Source organism: Lepidochelys olivacea (assembly GCF_965140295.1).
Source record: "Lepidochelys olivacea isolate rLepOli2 genome assembly, chromosome: 3".
NCBI classification, from domain to species: Eukaryota; Metazoa; Chordata; order Testudines; family Cheloniidae; genus Lepidochelys; species Lepidochelys olivacea.
The window spans coordinates 145916305-145931755 of record NC_140413.1 but is presented as its reverse complement, the minus strand read 5'-3'; the positions used below and the strand labels follow the sequence as shown (position 1 = coordinate 145931755).

The window sequence follows — 15451 nt, the reverse complement described above, 5'->3', positions numbered from 1 at the left end:
ATAAAATTTACACAATTCTGCCTACTCATTTTGAACTGGAACCTCTAGATCCCAAATTACCTATCAAACTGTTCTAGTATCCTCATTAACTGTCTATGGTAGTAGCCCGTTGGGTATTGTACAATAAGGCAAGACAGCCAACATTCACTGCTCTACTCAGTCAAAGGAAAAGGGCCAGATATGCGACCTGTTCCTTCAAAATGTTCAGTGTTCTTAACTCCTGCCCATTTTAATGGGAGTTGAAATGTTGAGCACCTTGCTTCATTAAGCCCAGAAACTGGAACCAAAATAAGCACAAACAAAAATTATAGAAATAGATGGTAAAAGGAAGGAGAAGGTGTTCAAAACTTACAGGCTGCCTGTGTTAAGGAACACTGAACAGAAATCCTTCTACTTTGGTCCACAAAGGACTCCAAGAAAACAGCAGAACTATCCAATGGAACTCTACCTTGATTATGCTTTAAATACTGTTCAGAACACAGCTTCACAATCCAGGAGACCCTATCTAAACAGCTTCTCCTTCCTGAACTTAAAGACAACTTAGAAAATGCCACTAAGGACATTCTGCAGCTCCATGGAGCAACAAAAGGGATGGAATAAAAATAAAGGTGTGGTGGTGAAAAATGCAGTCAGAACTGCAGAAGAATCCACCAGCTGGCAAAATAAGTTTGATGTAGTCTGATGTACAAATATTTGGTATGGTCCAAAGACTTCTGGCTGCTACAGAATGGAAAGGTAGTGAAGGAGTCAGTGATATGGCAGAGATATTCCTCCATAATGAGGGCTCTGTGGAGGAGTCTCGAACTTAAATTCTAAGCAGATCTTGGAAGGAGGGTGGAATACAAAGTATCTTACTGGGGTTTTGTGCCTTTGTCACATGGCTACAGAGGCTGCAACTTGGTATCAGAAGTGGACATGAGAGAAAGGAAGTAGACCACAACAGAGCACAGAAGAATGATAGCTTATTTTGCATGGTATTGAAACACAGTCATTCAAAGACAGTCATTCAAAGACAGACATTCTGCTGAAGTGTCTGTGGGGGTTCAAAGAGCTCAAGTCTTAAGTAGAGTAGTGAGCGTTGGAGGATGTAATGAGAGAGGAATTCTAGTTCTTAGAACCCCTTCAATAAAGCCATTAGGATGGAGAAAACATGGCCTCTGGAACTCATGATGAGGAATTGGACCTTTCTTATTCCCATCCTGTATTCCTCAAGCAATTTCAACCAGTTCAATCAAACTTAGTCAAAGGGCATGTCTACAGTGCCCCACCGTTTGTACTACAGGGGTGTAAATAGCAGTGTGCAAAGTGCTCCACTGTAACTCCCATGTGTGAACACTGTAGGTGCAAACGAACAGATTCCTACTTGCATTAATGTAATCCTGTTTGAAGAGGACTACGTTAATTCAAACTAAGAACCTTTTAGTTTGTGTCCACAGCATCCACACATGAGTTACAGAGCAGCACTTTGGTGTGCACTGCTATTTATGCTTCCGTAGTCCAAACTGCAGTGCAGTGTAGACATGCCCTAAGACTTCCCCAACTCTATGACTCCAGATGAGGTCCCCCCAGTGATGAGTCAAGGAAGACTCCAGCACTTTTGCATATGTATTCAGGTTGTGCAACTGATGTCCCTTCTTTACGTGACCACAAGTGCTATGGTTTCAAGAGAACAAATTCTATTCCAATTTTGTGTAGTTTTGTTTCAAAGTGAAAAATTCGGAACACTGTGTTTTTGATGTACTAAGTTGAAAATGTATTTAAGAAAAAAATGCCTGTGCATTTTAATATTAGATTCTTATATTACTCTGTGTGTGTGAAGGACAAAACTAAGGCTGAGTGTGTGACAGAAATTGGTTGGGATGATGATGATCAGTTATTACACATGCAATAGGGGATGGCATGCAGACCTTAACTGGGCATTTCCAGACTTTCTAGTAATTAGGGTTTGTTTTTCATTTTTAAAAAAAGTACACAAGAGAGAAGTTTAAAAGTATCTTTGTGTTGGTTGACTCTTAACACCATTTCAACATTAAGTATTTTGTAACTATATTTTGTGTGGGAAGATGACAGTGACACCCATGCTTAGGTTGCTTACAGATTCTTGTGACCTTTTATTGAGAAACTAACACCTTAATTGTTTGCAGTAGCCAGACTTGAGATACTTAGAAGGGGAATGACCTTGGGCTAGATAAGCGCCTTTTCTTTATCCCAGGAAATTCTGTTCTGGTTTTACCAAGATCAAAAGTTTTGAAAATCACCATTTCCCTTCTCTCCATTGTTGTCCTCAGAAAAAAAACATTGGCAGCATGCCAAAATAACAGCTGAACATAAACATTCTTAGTGTTACAATCATGCTGCTGCCAAAACAGCAGCAGCAGATCACATTATACTGGGAATGCTTGGAAGCTGCTGGACCAACTGTGGGCAAGGGAGAGCCAGGCTAGGCTCCCTCCAGCTATCCCTTAGACCCAGAGAATGGCTTCCTGGGGCCATCCCCTACTTTGGGGAAAACCAGATGTGGGTGGCTATCCCTTAACTCCGTGTGGTAAATGGGGAAAGCAGAAGAGGGGAGAGAGAGATGGGCCAGGCTTCCCACCAGCACCCTCCAAGACCCAGTATCTGGTCCTAGCAGCCCATCCCTCCCCTCCAAATAACAGCTTTCTCCTGCTGCTAGCCAAGGTAAGAAGACCTATAACTCAAGCACTAGAAATCTGAAGAGCAACTGTAAACTTGACATTTCTTTTCAGTGCTTGACTTTGCAACCTAAATAACATACTTTTGCTGTAGTTAATTTTTGTATGTTATAAAACATTATAGCACCTTATATTCAAGGATTACCTAATGTTCTACAGCAAATAGAAGAAGTGAAGTGCTATATTAATAGTATTGTTATTAAGTATCTCAAAATGTTTCAAAACCACACTCAACATGCCCTTATGATGGAGATAAATATTATTATACCTATTATATAGATGGGTAAAATGAACCATATCTGCTGAAACATCAGTTCCTACAGCCACTCAATTTTTTGTTGCATTTCTTTGAATTCCCTCCATATTTTTCTCCACTTCTTCCTGGCAATGAGGGTCACAAAACTGACTAAAATATCATAAGTCCTTTCTGACGAATGCCAGACAGACAAAGGACTGTATTACTTTACCTTGTTCATGGCATGATATTTCTGTGTAGGTGCCTCCAAATTGTAGTTTTTTGCAGCTAAAGCAGAGGCATTTAAAAAATCATCCTTTGCCATCTGCTACCAAAGATATTTATTCTAAGTTTAGTGAAAGACTGGGGCAATCGCTGATACTACTGTGGGTAACTGTTGGCAAATGTTCACTTTCTAATGGCAACCTTTATATACTTAATTGCAAGTTCAAATCCAATTTGTGTTCACTATCACCAGTATTTTTAAAGTATTATTGCTGTCCAAAATCTCCTTTCCACTGATTATGTTTAATATTTTTCTCCAGATACAACTTGCATTTTTCCATGTTGACTCATTTTTCTAGCTATATTTCTAACCGACTTATATTTCTTCATAAAATGTCTCTATTCTCTACGAGTTTTCACAATACCTTCCAATTTAGCATTATCTACAGTTGTATTTAATATGCTGTTTATATCCTCTTACATATCATTACAGAACATATTAAATACAACGAGGATGAATTTCTCTTTAATGTTTTCATCAACTGTGATAAGTAACCAAGTTATACATTTTCAGAAGGGTGGCCTCCCATTTTTGGGTGCAAACTGCATCTGCATTTTTGCCCTACTAATTACCTCATTGTAGGTGCAAATCAAGTAGCTAGAGATTCAAATATGCAGATTTTTGCCTACAACTCAATTGCAGGCACAAACTGCACCAACACAAAAGGAGACTGTACATTCTCCGACTGATTGAAAATATACCTCTTTATTCTTATTCCCAAGTGGGAAGAGCAAACTATTTTGTTTATTTGCTTACCTATACAATAAGGACAACACTGTCCTTTTCTCAAAACAGGTCTCTCACAGGATACTGGTGGGCAAGATTCAGAGTAGCAGCTAATCACACCATTTATGCAAATACAACTAGTACAGACATTGGGTTTCCAGGACTCAGCTGTCAGGAAAATATCTCCTTCATCATTTTTGCAGTAATTGGGCATGCTCTCGTTGCTCGATGAGGAAGGCTGACGAGGTTCATCTAGAAATATGAATAGACAGATCAGCAGAAGTAAAGAACCGTTACTTACCTTACAGTTACTAAAAAGAACAGGAGTACTTGTGGCACCTTAGAGACTAACAAATTTATTTGAGCATAAGCTTTCATGGGCTACAGCCCACTTCATCGGATGCCTGCAGTGGAAAATACAGTAGGATGATTTTATATACACAGACAACATGAAACAATGGGTGTTACCATACACACTATAACGAGAGTGATCAGTTAAGGTGAGCTATTACCAGCAGGAGAGAAAAAAAACCTTTTGTAGTGATAATCAAGATGGGCCATTTCCAGCAGTTGACAAGAACGTGTGAGGAACAGTAGGGGGGAAAAATAACAGTTATAGTGTGTATGGTAACACCCATTGTTTCTTGTTCTCTGTGTATATGAAATCGTCCTATTGTATTTTCCACTGCATGCATCCGATGAAGTGGGCTGTAGCTCTATTTTAATGAGTGTTACAATTATCTTATTTAAACTAATTTGGCTTAATATTTCAAATAAAGTTTAATAAGGCATTATAGAACACTCTTTACTAAAAGCCATATATTATGTTTACTGTGTTCCATTTATCCAATAATATAGGAAAACTTCAAAAACTTCATCAAATTTATCCAGCATGATTTGTTCTTTATAAACTCATTTGACTTATTGGTTCCATTAGCCTCTAGATACTTACACACCTTTCTCTTTTCATAAATTATTGATTAAAGAGATCTATTAGGTTATCCCCCTGCCAACCCAGTATTGTTATCTACAGTGTATTTGTGAGTGTTTTGTTCTGTTTGTTTTAAATGACTCAAGCAATGGGGCTTCCATTACTTCCTAAGGGAGACAATACCATATTGTTTCCCATAAGAAGTAATATTACTGTTAGAAAAATGTTTCCTATCCAACTACACTTCCTTTACTCAAGTCTATTCTATTTTCCCTTTTTGGCACTTTTAGTCTTCTATACTTGTAGACAGCTAACCTAAACTCATGGTTTGGCCAAGCTATGCATATTTAGCTCTTTTAATCGTTCTTCATAAATCAGTCTCTCTGGTCCCTTAGTCATTTTCCTTGCTCTTCGCTGAATTCCTTTCACTTAGTTTCAATGTTTCTTAATCTTTTCTTCATTGTTTTAATAGGGATAGAAGCTGGATTTGCGAGACAGTATTTGTCAGGATTACTTCCTCATCCCCATCCAATCTTTTTGAAGACATTTGCACTTTTCCAACCCTCTGGCGCTTACCCGCACATTAAGTGAGTGCTATTGATAGCACTGCTCCTTACAGTATCTATTCATTTTTTTTTAAATGTTCACAAATGATTTAAGCAGGCATTGTTACTGAAGGTTTTGGACATCCTTCTCCAGAAACTATCATGGATGATGGCTACAGGGATTGCTCCTATGCAATCACAGAACCAGCAGTTGACTCTATTCAAGTCTAAATATTTATTGCCAATTTCACAGGATTTTGCAGAAGATCCAGAAAGGCCCATGCTGATAACTGGTAGGTCATGCTTACCTGGGCACTGTGGACAGCAGGAATCCTGTGTACGGATGGGGTTTTGACAAAGAAGAGGTGGGCAGACTTCAGTCTCACACAGAACGCGTCCACTATGACATGTACATTGCGTGCAGGAATCAATATTCCATGTCTCTCCTTCTACAAAATACTCTCCTCCTGGAGCATGGCAGATAGATGGACTGCTGAGCTCTGGCTTCTGCACAATTGATTCATCTAGGAAAAGAGAATTAAAAGGCAAACAAATGAAAATATGTTGGGACTATCGTCAATAAAATACAACCAAGGTGTATTACTTTCTGACTGTTATTATTGATAATATAAGAACAATAGTAACAAAGTCAAGTAAAGTTAGCTGAGAAAGCAGCTGTATAAATAAATAAGATTATGTGCATATCATTATGGCAAAAGGTGGGAGAAATGAGACATCAGAAAGAGTAATATGAGACTCCACTTACAAAAAGTGCTAGCTAATACATATCTGAGAAAGCAATTAAACATGGGCACACTTAATGAAATAGCTGCAGAACAGGAGTTCTCAACCTTTTTTGAATCACACCCTGCTTTAGCAGTTTTCTTAAAGTTGGAGCCACACCCTCTCCTCCTGCCTGGTTACAACAGTGAGAAGGATACAGCCTGGCATTTGGGCTCTCAATGCTACTCACTCAAACTTGGCCTGGATGGTCCTCTGTCTTACTGAATTATTAGAAGTTTTCTCCCCTGGTTGAGAGCCTCTGCTATAGAACATGGAAGTCAGCGATTTATATATAAATACTAAGTACTGGTGGGCAGAAAATTTAGATATGAGCTTGCAGGGAAACCTGAAGCCAAAAATATCAATGCAAATTTGATCTATGTGCACAGAAGTGGGAGGTTATATTCCTTCTCCAGGGTATTGTACATAAAATGGTGTTAGAGTCTGATATCAGGAATTTGGAAGGAATTCTTAGAACATCTAAAATGATTAAGGAGGCTGAATGGATATCTACAAGAAGAAGAGTATAAATGTGAAAGGGACAGAAAGTGTTCAGGGTGATTGTAATAACTTGGACATAGAAGATAAGTCAGTTTATTAGCTCACAAGCAGTGCAATGCTGCAGATAGCCCCATGCCAGCTGTCCCACAAGCAGCTGCATCCCAAGAAGGGGATATTTCCTCTTCATTTAATTTTCAAGCCAGCCCTGTAGAAAAATTGGAGCATATGGAATAGCACAGGATCAGTCTGTGCCCATTTCCATATACCAGCTGCCTTCACTGGGGATGCTAATAATTTTTCCATGAGGACATCATCCTCCAAGAAAAGAGTTAATGGTAGGAACTTCTGGTAATGGTACATGACTACATTACATCAGCATTATCTTATTTTATCCATGGCTTATGACTAATAGCATATCTGAATAAAGCTATTTGTCTCAGCAAGTAGCCTATTTTACATCTGGGCATTCTGCAAAACCGCAAACCAATTTAATACACAGCAACTTACCCAGGGCTTATAGTCAAAATAGCATAACCAGGTAGCACTGCTCAACATCAAATTTTGTTTCTCACTCCCTTAGCATGGAAACAACTCTTGCAATTGAGTTACTGCAAAATTTATGACAAGACAAGGCTTATAATGTTCCTGAACCAGTACCTGGCTCGTCAAATGTGCTCTAGAATTGGTTCCTGAATACCTGATCATTTTATAAGCCTTTCTGCCACACACACAGAGAAGGGTGACACCCTTGTTACTCTCCTAGTCAGCCAACACTCCAGCAATGCTATATAATGACTCCTTTCCTCTGACTCCCTACTGAAACCTACAGTGTTCTGTAATACTACTGCTGTTTAGTTTGTTCTCATCATTAACATGTAAAAATGTGGATACAGCAAAGGAATAAACTCTTGGCAGCTGAAATGTGGGTGGCCCTGCTGCATTCTGACTTATGTGCAGCCTTCCAAGAAAAGCAGAAAGTGCAGCAGGGCAGAGTGTGTGGCTAGCCCCAAGCTGAGAGTACAAAGAATCAAAGGAGACAAACTCATAATGTTCAGGGCACTGTGTTTTCTGTGATTCTGTGGCAGTGGAATGTGCCACAGAATCTGTCCTTTGCAAAGAACTGTACTCCAGAATCTAAGCCTTCATTCTGAAAAATGTTTCTATTCCTCATGGTTGCCAAAATATCCAAAACATGAAACTGAGCATAAACCAATACAATATTCGTGAACAGCCTGAAAAACAGCAACTCTGATGAGCTGCCTCATTCATATCTGTAAATTGTTAATGCTGAAATTTAAAACTGACAGTGTAAGGCTCAATTTTGTTAACTATTTCACGGGTGACTATTTTGGCAGACACATTCAGCTAATGTGCTTATCCCATAATTCCAAACTGACCCAGCTGCCTAACCTGCTTTCTCCCAACATCTTCTGCGATGTAACACTTTATCCATACAAAAATCTGCAGCTTATCAAAAACTGAAAATATGGGGGTACTCTAATGTAAACTGAAATTAATATAAAAACAAAGCAACATCTACTGATTTGATTGTATTATTCATTTTCATACAATAAAATCATCCGTTTTTAAAATTTATCTGAAACTGCCAGAGACTTGCAAGAATTTTTACCAAGTATCCCAGAATCAAGTACATGGGAAATGACAGTTACTTACCCTACAGCAACTGTAGTTCTTAGAGACTTGTCCCATGTACATGAGGCTGGTTTCTTTTGGCCAGCAATGCTGTTGGGGCCATACCTACACTCTGGATGTCCTCCCCCTCACCAACTGAAAGGTATAAAAGTCAGAATAGGCCCAACCATCCCTCAGCTCCTTTGCCAAAACAGAATCCATATGGTACAGGATGCCACAGCAGTGGAGGAGGAGGGTGGGTCATGGAATCCCTGTGGACAACACATCTTGAAGAACCACAGTTGCTGCAGGTTAAGTAATTGTTCTTTCCTCTTGGTGTGACTGTCCACACTGTTTGCACTGCTGGTGATGAGCAAATGGTGACCTCACAGTCAGGAGGTGGGTGCTAGGCGTCTTATTTAAATAGTGACTGCAGCACAGCTCTATCAAAGTGAGTGTCAGATCTTGAGGCCACAACTAAGGAACAGTGCTGGGTAAAAATGATCCCATGTAGCTGCCCTGTACATTTCTGAAATTTGTACGCTTCTTAAAAAACCCCTCAGAAGCTGCCTGTGACCTGGTGAAATGGGATCTAACCTGCATGAGTGGATCTAATCTAGCTAATTTACGCCATGTTTTAATACAATTAGATATCCATTTAGACCAGCTTTGGGTAGATATTGCCTGATTCTTGCATCCTTGTAGCTACAAATGCTACAAGACTCCTGAATCGTCTTGTTCTGCCAAGGTAATATGAGAGAACTCTAAGTATGCCAACAGTGTGCAGTTTGGCTTGCATTTAGTTGGAGTGGGGCTTGGGAAAGAAATCTTGCAGGTGAACCATCTGATTTAAATGAACATTTGAGCCTTTTTTTTGTAAAAACAGAGTAGGGCCTAGAGTAGAGGTGGGCAAACTATGGCCCGCGGGACCCTCCTGCCTGGCCCCTGAGCTCCTGGCCCGAGACGCTAGCCCCCGGCCCCTCCCCTGCTGTTCCCCCTTCCCCACAGCCTCAGCTCACTGTGCCGCTGGTGCAATGCTGTGTGTGGCGGGGCTGCAAGCTCCACTTTGTCTTTATGGATTACTGGTGAGGTGGACCAGCCACGAAGGCCTGAATTTCCCCCACCCTTCAAGGGGATATTATAGCTACTAAAAAAAGCTGTTTTCATAGATAGTATATGGAGCAAGTTGCTAGGGGCTCAAAATGAAGTCCCATTAACCAGGCTAAAACTATATTAAGGTCCCAGAAAGCGGCGGGGGGGGGGGGGGTTGGGAAGGGGTGCGCGGGACCCAGACTGTGAGGAACACATGAATGAGGCACTTGAGGAATCTAGCAATTTGTAGGATGAGAAAATATGCTATGACCTTGGACACAAGGATGATGTGCTGATACTTCTGCTTACTGTACTCTTATAGAGCTTAAAGAACAGCCCTGAATGCTTAGGGATAGCACATAGCTCAGAATAGCACACCTCGGGGCTTTTATCTCCCTTCTATGGGAGACAAGTGACACTATCCTTTTCAGATTGGGACCTGCTTCCATCTGACTGCATAGGTCAGTCTAGTAGAATCTCTCCTACTATGCACCAATATATTCTGGACTTCAGCTGAACAGCTTCTTTTGATCATAGTTAATCAGCTAGCATCCACACTGTCAGATACAATGATGCTAGGGTCTGGATATACGATCTGACCTCTATTTTGGGAGATTACATCAAGTAAAACAGATAATGTTACTGGGCGCTGAACTGACAGGCTCATTTAGGTCTCAATACCAAAACTGCCTGAGCCAAGTTGTGGCAAACATGATCTGCTGAAACCTGTCTGAATTTCCTTAGGACCCAGTGGATAGGCATACATCATCCCTGGAATCCATGAGAGGAGAAGAGCATTGGACAAGGAGCCTGGGCTCAGATTTCCCCTTTTAACAGAATATTTAGCATTACTTGTACTAATCTGAAACAAACAAGTTTACTGTTGGTTGGGTATCTCCACCCACGTAAGATGCTTTGAAGGACCGAGTCATCGGTAGTCCATTTGTGGTCACCTGTGAATTGCCTGCTGAGCTGGTCTGCTATGACATTCTGTATACCTAGCCGATTAAGACCTAGTGGTGTGATTTGGTAACAAATGCACGTGTTCCCGAGGCTAAAAGTTTCTTCACAAAGGTGGGGGATGATCATGCACCTGCCTGTCTGCTGACATAAAACAATGCTATTGTGTTGTTTGTCATTACCTGAACTATTAGCCCACCTAGCATGGGAAGAAATGCTGTACATGTTAGACAAACAGCTCTGAGCTCTAGGATGTTTATGTGCGGAAGTCTCTTTGTGAGTCCAGAGATCTTAGGCTTGTGAGTGTCTAGGTGAGCTGCCCAATCAAGCATGTAGGAATTGGTCACCAGCATCTTGGTAGGCAGAGGTGGAGAAAAGGTCAAAGACCTTGATAGTGGGTCCTTCCACCAATTTAGTGATGAGAGGACTTCTTGAGTGAACTGCACTCTCATGTGCATGTGATGTTTGCTGGGAAGATACATTGATTTCAACCACCCTTGCATGGAGAGTAGATGAAGTCTGACATGCTGCGTGATGTAATGCACAAGGCCATAAAACCCACAATTCTGAGGGTACATCTACACAGCAAAAAAAGAGCCTTGCAGTGAGTCCCAGAGACCAGGCCAATTGACTCGGGCTCGTTGGGTTTGGACTGTTGGGTTAACAACAGCAGTGTATGCACTGGGCTCTCAATTATGGCATCAAACTTACTGCTCTAAGGTGGACACAAGATGTGTAGTAGAGGAGAAAAAAGCTGAAGGCCTTCTGCATTGCAACCTCTGCTTCTTCCTTGGTGACTCCGAGGATCTTTGTGGGTTGTAATAACAGTGGAGGGCCTTTGTCTAGAGTAGCTTTGTGACCTGGCCTGCTTTCTCCTAGGGGCTGTCACATGGACTCCCAAAGAATGGAGTCTCTCTCTGATTTTTAAGAGAGCTCAGGGCTTCCTCAGTTCTTGTGTTGAGCAGTCAGAGACTTCAAATCCAAGATCCTCAATTGCTCCCTGAACCTCCTTCGGTATTACTGAATATTGTAGCCATGAAGCCCTGCAAGTGGCAATGGGGGTAGCCACTGACCATGCTCTTGTGTAAAACACCTCTAATGCCACCTCAGTGATGGATGAGCTACCAACTGTCCCTCAGGTACCACAGACTTCAATTCCTCCCTGTGTTCTTGAGGGAGTTTCTCGATAAATTGTGACACCTTGTTCCATTAAAGTAACCACACGTTGACAGGAGCAGCTAGTAATTTGCAGTGCGCATCTGCAGGCTTGCTAATGGGCAATTTTTCCTGCCAAAGAAACTATTTTTTTATTTTTGATTTTTTGAGTAATTTTATGGGGTGGTCCTGGAATTTTGGACCTTTCATGCACTCAGGAACTTGATGAGTGTGAAAATATTCAAACCCATTGGAAGGGACTTGGGTACCACAGATGCTAGGGTATGCCATGTATTTGCCTGGTTCTAAAAGGACTTGGTTATTGGGCACAGCAGAATGTCCAGTAAATAGTGCAGGAAAAATCGCACAACTCCACAGGAATTTCTAAAATGTGCGCCATGGAACGGCTCAGTGGGAGAGAAGGGCTCTACTGTCTGGTCTGCTGAGGAAGAGGAGATTGCTGCTGGGATAGGATGCACTTCAGTCAGCATGTAATTCCTCTTCACTTTCCTTTTCTTCCTGGCACACAGTGCAAGTGTGTACCAGCTACCTCTCTTAAGCCAAGCTATGAAGTTTCATAGGAGAGGGAGAGCGAACCCTAATGAGGGAAGGGGGTCACTAGAGGCAGGCTTCCTCACTGGATGCATACCCCAAGTGGCTCACAAGAGCCAATATTGCATACGGTAGGGGTAAGAGGCTGGGGTCGTGGATGCCAAAGTGAATATTCTCCCTGAGATCCCAGAGGTCTGCATTTGCAGTGATAGCTTGTAGATTCCCTGTATGTCAAATAGGGGTCTTATGTATAGGAACAAGGTGGGTGAGTAGGAGGTGCTCCCCTACTGTGCTCTGAAGGGAAGGAAGAAAATGAATACACCTCCTCTAACAGTGGGACTTCCCTATCTGGAGTTCTAGGGATGACTTTGAGTCTTCCCCCAGCACTGGAGCTGAAGAGCTTACTGGTACCACAACAACTGTGGTAGCTGGTCCTGAGAAACAGGACACTAACAGCTGAGGAGAAGAATGGTGATTCAGGCTGCACTGTGACCATAAGATTGCTCAGTAATGGACAGAACTTCAGTGCTGAAAAAGTTGATGCTGGGAGCATCTGCACTGCAAAGATCAGCACCAGAGTAATGGGCACGGAGGTCATTTGCATCACGTGCACCAATCTCAGTTTCAAGAAAGCAGTATCAGATGAAGTACAGGCTACTTCCTGAGTCAGTAGTGTGTGCTTGTGACCATATTTGGTCAGGGTATCAGAGGGACCTGGTATGGATTGCGACCTAGCCTTTGGCTGAATATTCTGAGGTGATATATGTCTTGATTTCACTAGGTTCCAGGGAGGGCAACATAGGTCTGTGGTACCTGAGGGAATGATGTTCCGTCCTATCACTTTCAAATCACTGGTGAAGATGAACTGAGCTGTTTTACTAGCCTCAGTAGATGGAGGTTTAGGTCTCTTCAATGAGTGAGCAATGGGAGCTCAAGCTGAGACACAGCTTACTGGAGTATTGATTGATGATGCCTATTTATACCTGGTAGGCCCCTTTTTCTGCAGTTCTGAGGAGGCTCTCGAGAGCACTCTAGAAAAAGAATTTTAAGACAGGCCTCTCTCATTTTCTGTGTCCTCTTGGAGAGGGAGTGACAGAATGAGCTTTCATCAGGGCTATGCATCTCTTCAGGGCACAAAAGGCTTCTTGAGTATTAGCAGAATACCCATCAGAGCGGGGATGAGTTTAGAGCCCTGGGGACTTTGCTTCAGTCATAGAAGCTAAATCCCAGTACTGGGTAAGTCCCTAATACTAACATAAGCTTTAACTAAACATTGTTTTAACTAATTTTAAGATACTAATTTAAATATTAATTTCCACACCTGTTTTGTTTCATTTTTGTTTTATCTTACAATAAAGTAAATTACCTGAATCCTTTTTATTACTTATTTTCTACCGATTTAGCATTTTATTACTATAAATATCATTATTACAACTTTGACGTTTACTATGCAATGCCACCTACCATCCAGTAACTCAGATATTAATGATATATTAATATCTATTAAGGTAATAATTATTGCTTATTATATAAAACAGCCTCCTGTGAGCAATTTCATTGAGACTAAAAATGAAATAGTTTTATACTAAGTTAGATGGTGGCTACAAGTAAAGATCTTTCAAGTACTTTTAATGTGTATATTCTGTTATAATTAAAAACACAGTAATTCTTCATTATTTGCACTTAGCCTTCCTACCCAAAAAGAGAACTAAATAATCTTCCATTACAGGAGCAAACATTTCTGTTCTGCAACATGCAATGAGAATATTCAATTAATCAAGAAATCTGATTGAATGAATATTCCCATCAGACCCACTGAAACACTGGCATCAATAGGTGATCATTAATGAAATCTCATTCTTAACTCAATAAAAATGATGAGTATTTTGTAATAGCTTATCAAATGATATTCATATGACATCACAGCTAATAAACTGGAAACATCATAATATTTTAGAATTGCAACACTTTGTACAAATATTAATGAATTAAGCCTCACAACAGCCATGTGAAATAAGTATTCACACCTTTATTTTACAGCTGGGGAAACTGAACCATAGAAAACATAACAAAAGTCACCCAAGTTAGTTTCTGGTATAGCTGGGCAACAAAACCTGGTCTCTTGACTTGTATTTGTGCTTTAACTTTGGGTGAGGAAATTTTGCACACAAGTGGGAGCAGGGTTGATTTATTATATAATGTAGAATACAACATTTTACCTGGACATAACGGACAACATTGTCCTGGATGTATGGTAGGATTGCCACAATTAGGCACAGGGCAGGTGATCAAGGCACACATCTCCCGTCCATTGTGACAATAACATTCTCGGCAACCATCATGCCAGCTCTCCTCTTTCTCATGACGACGCCCATCCATTGACAGGCAAGAGCCTGTTTTAACTGGTGGCATAACAGAATCTGGTATCTCTGCATAAAATGATCAGAAAATACGTGCCCTGGTGAGACTGTTGCTTAGAAAAAAAATAGTGCATACCTTCATTAGATTTGTTTTTAGAGGGTTTATTTTTTAATTATTATTATTAGCTATTCTCTTTCTTTCTTTCACCTAGACTTAGAAATAGGGTCAGCCTCACGAGCACTTGAAACAAGCTTCTGCATGGTGTACCAAGGTGAAATGATCATGTATGCTGTGGTTAGATGCATCTTCCACAAGAAAGCCAGTATTCACTTCCATTTACTCATAATGCACTGGTCATAAATCACATAGAAACTGAATTTTGGTTTGGCATGTCAATACTGATAAAAACAACTTCGCACACCCTTATGACCAGGAGACAATGTGCTTTGCTTGGAATATCTTTATAGTCGGATTGCAATGGGTTGGTGGTCACTTGCTCGGGCTTCCGAGGTAGGCATCTATTGCTGCTCATACAGCAGTGACAACAAATATAAGATTACACAAGCAGCGTGAGGGCAATATCACAGAGCAATGCTCAAAAGGTTAAATTAATCCCTGGTGTAACTCCATTAATTTAAATGAAGTTACATCAGAGATGAGTCTGGTCCATTTCTGCATTCTGAGCTACTGGGTTGACCCCCTAAACTCTCAGCCTCTACCCTCCCGTTAGGAGGAGGGAAGTGAGCACAAGACCATCACATCAGAGACACCACTCTCTCTTCCAGTACCTCCAGGGATGAAAAGGGAAGATCTTCAGCTTCCCTTCTTCTGGTCTATAGCAGGGGTGGCCAAACCATGCGCTCTTTTACCATTGAAGTGCGGCTCGCAAGCCGCCTCTGCTCCCCTCCCCCGTTCTATACCTACCAGACTTGGGGGTGGGGGAGAGGGGTAAACTCAGGTTCTCTGCCTTGTAGTGTGCTGGTGGGGTAGGAGCTTCTG

General features: G+C 41.1%; 1 protein-coding gene across 6 annotated transcripts in view; it reads right to left on the bottom strand.

Annotated features, from left to right (window-relative positions):
* The window catches only part of CRIM1 (cysteine rich transmembrane BMP regulator 1), a 301489-nt gene that overhangs the window by 19840 nt on the left and 266198 nt on the right, over nt 1-15451 (bottom strand). For 4 of the 6 annotated variants that reach the window (XM_084625219.1, XM_084625222.1, XM_084625221.1 and 1 more), the window contains 3 exons: nt 14311-14520; nt 5725-5940; nt 3971-4192 (listed from right to left, as the gene is read on the bottom strand). In XM_084625219.1, coding sequence (XP_084481345.1) covers nt 3971-4192; nt 5725-5940; nt 14311-14520 — 648 coding nt within the window. The remainder of the gene's footprint in view (nt 1-3970; nt 4193-5724; nt 5941-14310; nt 14521-15451) is intronic. The other 2 variants (XM_084625220.1, XM_084625224.1) reach the window with 1 other exon arrangement.